This window comes from Pistacia vera, unplaced genomic scaffold, assembly GCF_008641045.1.
Source record: "Pistacia vera cultivar Batoury unplaced genomic scaffold, PisVer_v2 Contig846, whole genome shotgun sequence".
NCBI lineage: Eukaryota > Viridiplantae > Streptophyta > Magnoliopsida > Sapindales > Anacardiaceae > Pistacia > Pistacia vera.
This window is the reverse complement of record NW_022196719.1, coordinates 17,057-31,666: the sequence shown is the minus strand read 5'-3', so window position 1 is coordinate 31,666 and position 14,610 is coordinate 17,057. Positions and strand designations below refer to the sequence as shown.

The window sequence follows — 14,610 nt, the reverse complement described above, 5'->3', positions numbered from 1 at the left end:
ACACGGCATGACACGAAAAAAATATAATTATAAAATTAATAGCTATTTTTTAAAATAGTTGTTACCCTCCTATGCAATGGGGTAACCGGGGCGGGGGGGTGGGGTGGGGTTGGGAGGATCGTGGTGATGAAGCCATTACGTGCATGAAAGATTGGGTTGGGTGATGATAGATTTCAAGCTTCAAAATCGTGTTGTTGAAGATACATTTGAAGATTTTAAGAATTTAGAAATTAATGAAAACGAAGATGTATACTAATTCTTAATCCTAATTTCTAAGTTTGTATTTGTAATTTATAATTATAACTTATAAGTAATAAAAAGTGTTGAAACTCAATTAATATTTCAATGTCTCATTATTTTATTATATTTCATAGTGATTATATATTTTTAATTAGTATAAATACAAAATTTAACTAAATATAACATATAAAATATTTTTATAATAATTATTAATAATAAATAAAAATTACCATAATTTATAAATATTAAAATAAAATATTTTCACAAAGCATGTGGCCAGCCCATGGCACGGCCCAAGGCATGGCATAATATATAACGGGCCGTGTCGTGGGCCTTCAAATTTTGTGGGCCGACACGGCACGACAAGGCACGAAACTGTGCGGGCCTTGGCACGGCACGATGGGCCTTGAATTTTTAGACACGACACGGTCCATCGCCACCTCTACCTATTACAAGTCTTTATCTCTTCAGGTTAAAACTTTGATAAGAAGATGATCTGGTCATATCTAAGAAATAGTTTGTAATTTGATAAAGAGTAAACGACTTTTTCCCACCGAGGTTTGCCTTAATGACACTTTTCCAATGCAAAAGTTTCAAATACTATTTTCTTACTCAGTTTATATTCTGTTACTACCCAAAGCTGATTTCGGCATTGAAAATTATCTCCGTCACCACAATTTCCGATCTTCTCTCTACAAAACACTTCTCACTCTAGCACCTGATTTCTTGCAAATTGCTAGCCATTGTAAAGCGAGGGTTTTCTGTTCTTAGATGATTTCCGGTTGATTCTGGCAACGAATATTTAATCGGTCATCACTATTCGATCAACCAGCCTCCACTCTACAAAACCCCTCTCACCCTAGCTCCTGGTAACTCGCTAAATGTCAACTAAGAAAGTGAAGTGGATTTTGGATATTTATAGAATATGAACTTTGGGTGGGAAATTGTCATTAAGGCAAACCTTGAGTGGGAAAAAGTCATTTACTCTTTGATAAAAGACACAATTTGTTTGAGCATAGTGACACCATTTTCACAATTGGGATTTATCAAATAAAAGCCATGGCCCTCTCCTTTAAACTTCCATAATCTCCACAACACCTCTCCATCTAAATTCCTTCCCAACTTCTCATAATACAGCCATCCCCTGTCCTTTCAACAAATCCTTTTTGCCAAACACAAAATTATCGCCCTGCAGATCTCCAGAGGAGCTCACTGGGTTCGAATCAGTTTCTGGTGATAACACCAGGTCTTTTGATATGGACATTGGTTTTAGGATCAAAAGATTAGTAGCAACAATATGATGTTTATCAGAGTAAAGGAATGAAGTATTAAGAAACAAAGTGTTTGTAAAGAGTATTCACCCAGATTGTTCTTTTCAATGTTCTGAAAACCAGACCGGACCGTCCAGTCGGACCGGTTCAACTGGGAGCTGACGGTATTTCCGGTCTGGTATCTCATAAAAACCAACATTTACCATTAAACCGAATTGAGCCGCAGTTGGACCGCCAAAATACTGCCGAGTCGCGGTCCAATCGCAACTCAATCCTGTCGGATTCTGGCATCGTTCGATGGAGAAAATACCACCATTTGACGTGACAACATCTTCATGACCAAACCCATCCATTTTCAGTGGCCGTCGTCCAGCCTTCGTCGCTCGCCTTCCACCTAAAGTTTAGGCAACCGTTGGATTTCTTTTGTTGATTCTGGCAAGTTCTGACACCGATGGAACTCCTTAGCACCATCATCAGATTTGCCGGCACCTATACATCAAAAGCTCCATGGTTCCAACTTCGATTAGCCGTCGATCATCGCTACCACTAGCACTCACCAGTCTCTTCGGGTGACAAGGGTGTTTTAGATAGATTTCAAACCTTAAGGGAGTATTATAGGGGTATTTTTGATGAATTTAAAACTTTCAGGGACTAAAAAAATTTTGCAGAATTACGTCCAACTGACCAATCCAACTGATCAAACTGGAAACCGGACCCTTGAACTAGTCATAGTCCGGTCTGGTTTTCAAAACGTTGGTTCTTTTCATGAAAACAACCCTAGGTTACAACATCTCAAAAATTATAACCACCATTAGGTGGCCCAGCGGTCAACTAGGATTCTTGGGTGTATTATCCAAGAGGTCCTGAGTTCGATCCACTTGGATTACTAAAAGAGATGGCAACTAAGGGGATTTACTCGACTATCAACTTTCAGACCCGAAAGATTAGTTAAGGTATGAGTAAACTAACCCGGACAGCCCCTTCAACCAAAAAAAAAAAAAAAAAAAAATCTCAACAATTACTTTTGTTTACAAACAAAAAGTTATTCTTCTTTCATGAAAGAAACAAATCTTTGGATAAGAGTTACAGCCTTCTCATTACTGAGATTCTCCATATGAAACCAATGGTCTTCCCTTTCATTTTCCAAGATCTCTGTACTTCCTTTCCATCAACTTTCTTTTAGTTCCTGGTAATAATTTCTTCCCACTACATTTAAATGATCTTTTTCAGCCACAAATATCAACACCCTTTTACTCCTAAGCCTTGCTAGATCTTCTACACTTGGTTTCAGCCTAGGATCCTACAACCCCCCGTTAGATGGACACATGTAGAGCCACATTTGATAATCGTCTGTCCTTCCAAAATACTGATGCACCAAAACCATACCCGCCATGTTCACTCCGGGTAACCCGAGTGTCCCAATCCGAGCAGCTAGATTGTGCGAGATGTTCCCTCCAACACTCTCTCCACCTATAAAAATGCGTCCAAAATCAACATGCTCATTCAACCATGACTAGGCTCCATTCCCATTTACATGACTCGCCACCCACTAGAGTTCGGCCCATGAGTCCTCGTAACATGCAGGTATGGGTCAATCCAAGAACAACCCGTATTTGACCGACACAGTGATTATGTTTGCTTCAGCCGTTAACAAAGTGAGGTACTTTGAATGAATTGGAGAGAAAGATGATTTGAAGCAGAACCCACCTCCGTGGACATTGTAAAGAACCGGGAATTTTCGGGTCGAATCACAGATCTTGGGCAAGAAAATACAAGCTGAAACAGCGGGTTGTGATGATATTTCAACGTCTTCAATTCAAACCCGGGTTACCGGGTCATTCGACGGAGGGATCTTTTCGGTGGACCGAAACTTCTCGAACCGACCATCTTTGTAAACTCTGAAGAAGCGAAACTCATGAGCTACTTCGTTCGGATCAATTGGATTTAGGTGATGACCAGATGTGACTGAACTAGCATGAATGTGAGTTCTAGAGCTAGTACTGAATGAAGAACCAAAAGATGCCATTTTTTATAGATAAGTGATGGGTGTTGACGAGTTAACATAAACGGCGGCTTTGAAGCTGTGTAGATGCAAAAAATCTACCATCATGAAAATAGGTTCTGAAAATAGGTTCTGATCCCGTGAGTTGAGGCCACTGACAATCCGCTAGACCTGCACACATGAAAGAGCAAGTGTGAAGCTTCCGGAAAACACTGGGGTGGTGTTTGCTATAGGCACTTCGACGCTCAAGTTAGCAAGGCTGAAAGAGATTATTTGATAAGAATTAAGGAGATGAAGAATTACCAAGAGTCTTGTCGGAAGCTAGGACTACGGCGGAGGCGTCGGGTTCTTGGGAGCAAGAACTTTAGGACCAAATAGATGGTTTTGAGTAGTGTAGATTGACTATGAGAGATTGCTCCCTAATGAGAGGGCAAGTCTCTGTTTTTATAGTGAACCCAAGGGGTTGTAATCTTAGTAGGACACTAAGTCCTATTTTGGGAGATAATCTCTATCATGAAAGAGATATGATTTCTTCACCTTATAGGATTTGGAATCTCAGTAGGACACTAAGTCCTATTTTAGGAGATAATCCCTATCATGAAAGAGATATGATTTATTGATCTTATCAGATCAAGTTTAATAGTTTGAGTAAGATTTGGAATCTTAGTAGAAGAGGAAATAGAATGAGATTCTGATTTCATATTTATAGATTGTCGTAGGCTAATGGGCCGAAACCCGGTTTAGCTTAACTTATAGGATAGCCCAACTCATAAAGTGGGTAGTTCACAAGGTGATTTTAAGTGTAGGCCCAATCGGGATTATGTTGAGGCCTTGGGCCGTGACATGTTTATTTCGTTATTGGGCTTCATCAAGCCCAAGACGATTTTTGGCCCTAACAAGTTGTCCCCCCACTCTCTAAGTTAAAGAGTATTTAGTTTAGAGAGTAGATTTAATTGAATGAGTGCAGACTGAGCAGATTAGTAATAGCAGTTCGTTAGGTCGGATGGATCGTTGTGTGGATTGGATCGATGGCTTGTTGATTTGAGGTGCAAGTCCTTCAATCGGTCTGGGCCGATTGAATGTGTAAATCCGTGAGTCGAGCAGGGTCGATCCGAAGGTGTAAATTCGTGGATCAAGTAGGGGCGATCCGAAGGTGTAAATTCATGGATCAAGTAGGGGTGATCCGAAGGTGTAAATCCGTGGATCGGGTAGGGCTAATTCGAATGTGTAAATCTATTAATCGAGTAAGGTCGATTCAAAGGTGTAAATCCGTGGATCGAGCAGGGCCAATCCGAAGGTGTAAATCCGTGAATCGAGTAGGGTCAATCCGAAGGTGTAAATCCGTGATTCGTGCAGGGTCAATCGAAAGGTGTAAATCTGTGGATCGGGCAGGGCCGATCGGAAGGTGCAAATCCATGAATCGAGCAGGGTCGATCCGAAGGTGTAAATCCGTGGATCGAGCAAAGGCCGATCCGATGGTGTAAATCTGTGGATCGAGTAGGGCCGATCCGATGGTGTAAATCTGTGGGTCGAGCAAGGTCGATCCGAAGGTGTAAATCTATGGATTGAGTAGGGTCGATCCGATGGTGTAAATCCAGGGATCGAGAAGGGCCGATCCGATGGTGTAAATCCTTGGATCGAGCAGGGTCGATCTGAAGGTGTAAATCCGTGGATCGAGCAGGGTCGATCCGAAAGTGTAAATCTGTAGATCGAGCTGGGCCGATTCGATGGTGTATGCCAAGTGGAGCTTGTATGGAGCTTGCAATTGAGTCAGCGTGATCGACTTGTAGTTGAAACCTTTGAGGGCTATGTGGCCCAGTCGGCGTGATCGACTTTGTAGTTGAAAACATTTGATTGAAGCTGGAGCAGTGACATGCATGACATGCATGTTTTAAGCAAATAGTCGAATGGAGAGTTAATATGCATGATGTGCATGTGTTATGGACTGAATAAAGAGTGAGCTAAATAGAAAAATGGGCTGCATGTATTAAGTAATGGGCCGAATAGAGAAAGATTTAACCAAATAGAGTGGTAGTTAAAAGGAGATAATGACACATACCTTTCCCCTTCAACTGTTGCCACTTGTGCTTGCTGAACCGAGTGGAGTATTTGATTTGGCTTTTGAGGAGGTGATACGAAAGCACCATTAGTCTACAGGCGAGTGGCTCTTTAGATGCATCGAATCAGTCGTACTCGAGCAAGAGTTGTATGAGGGTGAGCTTGGACAGACCCACTCGGCAAAGCTCACGCAGCCAGAATGAAGAAATAACCCCAACCCTGAATGAAGATGTTCCAAAGAGAGGTAGAGTCATAGTCCCAACTGAGTCGAGTGATGACTTTTATAGTTGTTACTTGGGCATACTTTTGCCACATGGGGTGATTGAGTATGTATTGAATGGAGTTATCTAGACTTGTATAAATAATTTGAGGGATTATATCCTTGTTCTGAGGTAGCTTAGAATCCACTCGGCTCGGCCCACTATATCGTGTGGGGAAGGTGTGCTAACTTTTGAGTCAAATGAAGTTGACTAGGAGAACCACTTTCGATTTTTAATTTCTCCCACTCGGTTGGATGAGCCGAGTGGAGAGAGTTCTTGTTGTAGTGTGATCAAAGCCGCATGGAGACAAAACTGAGTGGGAGTTGCAGGGCCAATTGAGACGAATATTAACGTGTTGCCCGCTCGGCGGACCGATCCAAGTGAAGCCATTGTGCCTTCTGCAAAGCAAATTAGATTTCCAAAGAATTCCAAATAAAACTCTGATCAAAGCATGTGAGCACAAATATGGAATATGGGCTCATTGTGCAGGCGACTGAAAATAATGAGAAAAAATCACCTTTCCAAAATTTCGCCACATGGCGTTTTTAACCAAGGTGCATTAAATGCCATAATGCTTTGGCAATGGCATTCATTCAAAACCTGTAACTTTTTATTTATTTATTATCTCTTTTTAAGTTTTACTCTTTCTAGTCGAAGGTGTGGGCGATTTCGCCAGAGATTCCACAGTGATTTCTCCTGATTCTTTCATTTTGTTTTTCTCTGTTCTTTTTGTGTTCTTAAAACCTTCTAGGCTACTCTTGGATGAATTTGAGGTGATTTTTGTCGACTTTTGAAGAAGAAAAATTTGGGTTTGTCTTAAATACGGGTTTTGAGTTTGTTGAAGATGGCTTTGACATGCTTTTGAGTAGTTTTTTTACGGATGCTAGATAGAACATAGGATGAGCAATTTTTGAAGGACCTTAGTATTTGGAAGTGTTTGGCTTTTGTGGTTTCGAAAGAGGATTTGGAAGGGGAATGGGATTTGGTGATTCTGAAGGGGAGTCAGTATAGTTGGGCATTTCATTCTCGGTTTGACTTTGCTTCGAACGAGCTGAGTGGTATCTTGGCATTGACGGCAGGAAGTCAAAACTAGTCAGTGTATATTCTCACCAGTTGCCATGGACTAAGGGAGTTTGATTCAAGGTTTGTGGGATTTTAGTAATTCGACACGAAGGCGATGTTAACATTCTAAACCATTTGTTATGGTTGGAGAATTTGCGGGTCTAGAGAAGGAGAGGAAATGGGTTTTTAAATACACAAAAACATGCCCATGAGATGTAAGGGTTTTTAGACCACAAAATACCCTCCAAAAAGAAATTAAACACATACGAGAAGTGAGAAATATTCCAACCGATGCATGGAACAAATTATGAATACGGGGGATGTGTTTTGATGGTTCAAGGTATCATATCACGTGCTGAATAGATAAAACAAATGGAGAAAAGTAAAGAAAAATTTTCTTATCGTGATAAAATTTTCTGATTAGCGATGTCAGTCGAAGGGAGTTAAATGTCTCCTCTCATGTTGCAAGTTATCGTTAGCAGATGATTGTTAGGGCCACACGGTGGGTGCCAAACTGTAGATACAAAAAATCTACCATCATGAAAATAGGGTCTAATCCTATGAGGTTGAGACCACTGACAATCCGCTAGACTTGCACACATGAAAGGGCAAGCGTGAAGCTTCTGGAAAACACCGGGGTGGTGTTTATCGTAAGCACTCCGACGCTCAAGTTAGCAAGGCTAAAAGGGATTATTTAATAAGAATTAAGGAGATGAAGAATTACCAGGAGTCTTGTCGGAAGCTAGGACTACGACGGAGGCGTCGGGTTCTTGGGAGCAAGAACTTTAGGGGCAAATAGATGGTTTTGAGTAGTGTAGATTAACTATGGGAGATTGTCCCCTAATGAGAGGGCAAGTCTCTATTTTTATAGTGAACCCAAGGGGTTGGAATCTTAGTAGGACACTAAATCCTATTTTGGGAGATAATCTCTATCATGAAAGAGATATGATTTCTTCACCTTATAGGATTTGGAATCTCAGTAGGACACTAAGTCCTATTTTAGAAGATAATCCCTATCATGAAAGTGATATGATTTATTGACCTTATCAGATCAAGTTTAAGAGTTTGAGTAAGATTTGGAATCTTAGTAGAAGAGGAAATAGAATGCGATTCTGATTTTATATTTATAGATTGTCGTAGGCTAATAGACCGAAACCCGGTTTAGCTTAACTTATAGGATAGCCCAACTCATAGAGTGGGTAGTTCACAAGGTGATTTTAAGCGTAGGCCCAATCGAGATTGGGTTGAAGCCTTGGGCCGTGACATATTTATTTCGTTATTGGGCTTCGTCAAACCCAAGACGATTTTTGGCCCTAACAAGCTGTATCTTCTGTATAATGTTAATGAAAAATGGTTAAGAAAAAGAGAAGCCATGTGCCTAGATTGAAAGATTGAGAATGAGAAAGGAGGAGAGGAGAATGAGAAGTGGCAGCTAGTGTTTTAGATGCAAATGAGTTTTACTTATGTTTACCATTATTATTATTATTATTATTTTGTTTATGACCTTGGAATTCGGGTCAATTTACGCACATCATCACTACTCTTTCAGGATCTTAGAACTATCGATTAGATAAGAGTTTAAGGGATCTTAGAACTATCGGTCGGATAAGAGTTTAAGTGATAGCCTCAATTAGAAACTTATAAAAGACTCAAACTAAAGAACTCTGGAATAATGCACTTAAAAACCCCTATCCAACCACTCAATTATCCCCCATGGTAATGTGAAATGGATCAAGTCGGGCCATTTTCACAAACTTGTTCGAGTAAAAGATTGAAAATTCAAGTGGATACAACATTCTTATCATATATTTAATAGGTTTTTATCAGAATTTTGTCTTGAAAACCTTACCTGAAATCTAATTCTTATTCACATCTTGATTGGGATTGAGAAAACATTTAACTTTCGGCATTACCTCTATCCTTCTCAATTCAATCAAGGAAAAAAGGCAATTGAAACGAAGATTTATATTCTCCCAATCAAGGAAACCATTTATCATCAAAATGAAAAGTATGATACCGTTTTATTCCAAATCCATACATACATCCTATTTCATCAATGTAACAGACACAATTTAGCTCTTGCAAACGACAACCCTTACGTAAATTATCAAACTACTTTTACACTAATCTTCTTTGATAAATGAAACAATCTTACTGGTCAATTCCACTGCCTTTTCACATTTGGGATTAAGCATATGGAAAACGTGCTCTTCACCATGATTCTCCACAAGCTCAGCTCTTCCACCCCATCCACTTTTCTTCAGATCTTCATGGTAATTTTTCCCCACAACATTCAGATCATCTTTCTCCGCCACAAATATCAACACCCTCTCGCACCCGAGCTTAGCCAGATCCTCTGCCGGCGGTTTCAGCCTGGGATCCTGCAACCCGCTGTTACTGGATTCATACACAACCACATCTGATCGACTTCCGTCCCACCGAAATAAGGATGAATTAAGATCACCCCAACCACTTTCACTCCAGGTAACCCGATTGAACCGACCCGGAACGCCAAAGTATGCGAGATATTTCCTCCGGCACTATCTCCACAGATAAAACCTTTGCCAAAATCAGCATGATCATTTAGCCAAGGTTCAAGTCCACTTCCACCAACGTGAGACGCCACCCACTGGAGTGCAGCCCATGAGTCATCGTAACAAGCCGGTATGGGTCGATCTGGGAAGAGTCCGTACTCCACAGAAACAACTATGGCCCCAGCCTCGGCTGAAAGGGTGCTACAGAAGCTATGGTGGCCTGGAGCAAAGGCGGACATGATACAGAAGCCACCGCCGTGCACGTAGAATAAAAGAGGGAACTTTTGTTTAGGGTCTGTGACTTTAGGGATGAAAATACGGGCGGACACAGGAGGTTCAGATGAGATCGTAACGTCTTTGGATCGGACACCGGTGACGGGATCATCGGACGGTGGAACCGTGGCCTTAAGGAAGGGCGGAAAGGTTAATTGAACTCGACCATCTTTGTACACTCGGAAGTATCGAAACTCCTTGACGATTTCGGAGTCGCTTGATGCCATTGAAGAAGCAGAAGGGAGAGGTTTAATGGAGGGCTTCAGTTCAAGTCGATGGTAAGATGGGAAAGGATTCTTGTCTCGTCGTTTAATGAAGAAATAGAAAACGTTTTATATTTTATTGTGGGGATTTTGGGAATGAACAAAGTGTCGTCACCAAACATTTAACGTTAACATTCAAATTAAATAAGAGTAGGCGACATATTTATTCTAGATTTTTTATCCTTAAACTAACATTGTTAATGATTATTTGAAGTAGTAAAAAAACATGAGTGAGGTTGGTAAATAAAGGTATAAATTTGGTAAAATAGGTTATAAGGAGTCCTACGATAGTTTTAAAAATGATTTTAAACTTTAGAATCGACCGAAATAGGCCTAAAACCATCTAACTTAAACCCTACTAATGTAAGTCTTTTTTGCTAACATAAGCCCATCTTTTGCTAAAAAAAGTCTTTGAGCACTTTAGTATGCTAATATATGCCGTGCCATAATGAAAAGTTAAAAATCTATCAAAATAAAGGAAATGACGTTACTTTAAAGATGAAAATCTGGAATAAATGTAATCAGGAATATTAACTTGAGATTTCGTTAAACGTCAGGTGGGAATACGTTGTTTGGTCATTAAATAATAACCTAGTATAACTTATATATATATAATTTTAATAAAAAAAATTGTAATTAAAATAAGAATAATAAGTGATAATTAATCTAATCATTTTTTATAAAAGAAACAAATTTATTGGTCAACTGGAGAGCCTTTTCATATGTGGGGTGACGCAAATGGAAGCAGTGATCTTCGCCATGGTTTTCAACAAGCTCAACTCTTCCTCTCCATCCACTTTTCTTCAATTCTTCATAGTAGTTTTTCCCCGCAACATTCAGGTCATCTTTCTCAGCAACAAATATCAACACTCTTTCACTCCCAAGCTTAGCCAGATCCTTCGCAGGCGGTTTCAGTTTAGGATCCTTCAACCCACCGTGAATCGGATTCATGAACAACCACATCTCATCATCTTCCGTCCCGCCGAAAAATGGATGAACTAGTATTACCCCATCAACTTTCACGCCTGGTAACCCAATTGCCCCCACCCTATACACCAAAGTATGCGAGATATTCCCGCCAGCGCTATCTCCGCCAAAGAAAACTTTCTTGAAATTAACATGATCGTTCAGCCAAGGTTTAGGTCCATTTCCACCAACGTGAGACTCCACCCACTGAAGCGCAGCCCATGAGTCTTCATAACAAGCGGGCAAGCGTCGCTTCGGGAAGAGTCCGTACTCGATGGAGACCACTATGACGCCAGCTTGAGCTGAAACGCTGCTGCAGAAGTTATGGTAGTGTGGAGAAAAGGCTGACATCATGGAGAAGCCACCGCCGTGAACGTAGAATAAGAGAGGGAACTTGTGGTGGTTATTAGGGTTTGTGAGTTTGGGTAGGAAAATACGGGCGGATACAGGAGGTTCTGATGAGATGGTTACGTCTTTTGATCGGACGCCGGTGATGGGGTCATCGTACGGTGGAATCTTATCCCAGTGCGGCCAGAATAACTGGATGCGGCCGTCCTTGTAAACTTGAAAGAATCGAAACTTTAAGGCGACTTCGGATTCGGTTGATGCCATACAAGCGGAAGGATTATTGACTTTTTATTTTAGAGAAGTTGAAAACCTCCGAGGCTATTTAAACACAACTAGATAAAGCTCAGAATTTCAGTCCCCACATTTCAAGACTTTAATTAACATGAAAACAACGTAAGAAATTAGGTATAGTGTCATGTGAAGGAATATCTTTATATATCAACTACCTTCACACTTAACCCATGAATATGTAAATGAATAACCTTCCTTTTGAAAAGATTACCAAATAAAAATATTAATTAAAAAATTTCTTAATCTAGCGGCGCTTGAGGATTTTTTTCCTAAATATGATAAAGAGTAAAAGACTTTTTTCCCACACAAATAATGGTTTAATGACACTTTCATGCCAACAAACTCTTAATATACCACTTTATTATCTGAATTTATATTATGTTTCTGATTCCGACATCGTTGCGATCCCACACAACCACCATTTCCTTAACATAAAACAACATAAGAAACACCGAGGGGTTGACCTAGTTGTCAAGGAATTTTACTTCTTTCATTGATTTTCTGGATTCAAACCTTGGGCCATTATTGAGGTTATAAGGTATCCAATAATGAATCTTGAAGATCAATTGAGGTACGCACAAACTAGTCCAGACAAAACAACATAAGAAACACCAAGGGTTTGGCCTAGCCGTTAAGGAATTTTACTCCCTTTATTGACTTTTTGGATTCAAACCTTAGGCCACTATTAGGCTTATAAGGTGTCCAATAATAAATCTTGAGGATTAGTTAAGGTACGCACAAACTAGTCCAGACACGTCGGTCATAAAAGAAAAAAACAACATAAGAATGGTTAATTCAATCTAAAAAATTGTTTAATATCTATGATTAGGTATAGTGTCATGTGAAGGAATATCTTTATATATCAACTACATTCACACTTAACCCATGAATATGTAAATGAGTAACCTATATATTAACCTTCCTTTTGAAAAGATTACCAAATAAAAAAATTAATTAAAAAATTTCTTAATCTAGCCGCGCTTGAGGATTTTTTTCCTAACTATGATAAAGAGTAATTGACTTTTTTCCCACCCAAATAATGGTTTAATGACACTTTCATACCCACGAACTCTTAAAATACTACTTTATTACCCAAATTTATATTATGTTTCTGATTCCAACATCGTTGCAACCCCACACCATCACCATTCTCTTCCCCAATCATCACTCACCAAAACCCCTAACGCTATTTAAATACAACAAGATTGCACATGAAAACAACATAAGAATAGTTAATTAATTGAAATAAAATCAAAAAAAAAAAAAATTGCTTAATATGTATAGTCAGTGTTAAGATACAATGTTTTAAAACCCAACCCGGGTTGAAACCCAGCAAAGTTTTCGGGTCCCGGGTTGATCGGTTGACAAAAAATTTTAAAACTCAACAAATACACCCCTAAAAATCACCTTCAAGTCCCTACATGTTTGAACTTTCTCAAACACACCCCAACTGAAAATCGACCGGCGACTGATCAGCAGCAGTGACACCCCAGATGCAACCCAAATCTTTCCCTGAGCCCATTTCCATTAAAATCTACCCAAGATCTGGTCGAAATAGGTTCGATTTCAGCCAGATTTCACCAACGCCGGCGTGGGTATTCCAGGCCAGATCTCATCCACGCTGGTGCCCACAAACCTCCCTATCACCCAGGAATTACTCCCCTGTTCCTCCCGACCAAAACCCACCTCACCCCACCCCCGTTAGCCTAGCCAATCGTCGGAAAAATCTCATTGTTGCCGTTGTCAAGTTTCTTCGATTTCCGATCGATTTACTCACCGGAAATCAATGATGCCACCACCATTGTATTCACCGGACCTTAATCTTCAAAAGCCCTAAGCTTCTGACCATAGATTGTTCGTCGATCATCCTCCGAAATCTTAGGGTTTGGAGGTGAATCGGAAAAGTTAAACCCGGTTCAGTGAAGCTACCGGGTCTCGGTTAAACCGGTTCAACTGGCAGGGCCGGGCTGGGTTTTAAAATAATGTTAAGATATATTAGGAAAATAGAGATATTATTTCCTAGATTTACTGTTAAGATATATTAGGAAAATAGAGATAGTATTTCCTAGATTGATTTGTGTAACTATGGTAGACTAATATTGTGTGTATATCCTTGATTATTTAGGATCAATTATTTCCTAATTCATGTAACTTGTACCTTGTATAAATTCCCATCTTGCTTGGGGAAATAATCAAGCAACATATTTCACAAACACTGTTGTTTTGGTATCAAAGCCAACCTGGTTCTTGGCCTTCTTCTTCTTCTTCTAAATCCATTTATTTCAGAAACCCTGAAACATATCTTTAAAGGAGGCGCTCCTCTTTGCTTTTGGGGAGTTTATTTCTCGATTCTCCTAGTTCGTCGGCATCTTCTAGTTCTTCTCAGGCGATCGATTTCCTCCAGTTCTTCCTTCTTGTTGGTGATTCAACTCTGATAGAGGGTGTTTCTACCATTTTGGATTTATCTCTCACTTCTCTTGATTACAATGGCAGAAGCATCAAAATCAGGTGATATCAAACCATTCTTCTCTTCTATTTCTAGTTCTCCAACAATTACTACAATCAAGCTTCAGGGTAGTAGTAATTATGCGTCATGGGCTGCTTCAACAGAGTTATGGTTTATGGGGCAGGGTTATGATGATCACTTAAGTAAAACATCCACTGATATTTCTACTACTGAGAGTGCTAGTTGGGTTAAAGTTGATGCTCAGTTATGTAGTCTCCTTTGGCACTCTTTAGACCCTAAACTGCTTAATTTGTTTCATTCTTGTAAAACTTGCTGTAAGGTCTGGACCAAAGCCAAAACTTTGTATACGAATGATGTGCAAAGAATATATAGAGTTGTTTCTGATATTGTCCACCTTCAACAAAATAATCAAGATATGGAGAGCTATTTAGGGCAGATAGAGACTTTAAAAGATCAATTTGATTCCTTTATGCCAGTATCTGATAGTACCACTGAACAAGAGAGACAACATGACAAATTCTTTATGGTCCTAGCCTTAATTGGACTACGATCTGACCTTGGTTCTGTTCGAGATC

The 14,610-nt window shown here is 39.8% G+C and overlaps 1 protein-coding gene and 2 pseudogenes across 1 annotated transcript; all 3 read right to left on the bottom strand.

The window, feature by feature from the left end:
• Positions 1 to 2,553: 2,553 nt before the first annotated feature.
• Positions 2,554 to 3,537, bottom strand: LOC116118471 (annotated as a pseudogene).
• Positions 3,538 to 8,912: 5,375 nt separating this feature from the next.
• LOC116118503 lies at positions 8,913 to 10,073 on the bottom strand (annotated as a pseudogene).
• A 556-nt stretch (positions 10,074 to 10,629) lies between these two features.
• LOC116118468 (2-hydroxyisoflavanone dehydratase-like) lies at positions 10,630 to 11,550 on the bottom strand. Its single transcript, XM_031404457.1, has one exon. It carries the CDS (start codon positions 11,539 to 11,541, stop codon positions 10,630 to 10,632), a length of 912 nt encoding a protein of 303 aa, XP_031260317.1. The 5' UTR covers positions 11,542 to 11,550.
• Between the last annotated feature and the right edge of the window lie 3,060 nt (positions 11,551 to 14,610).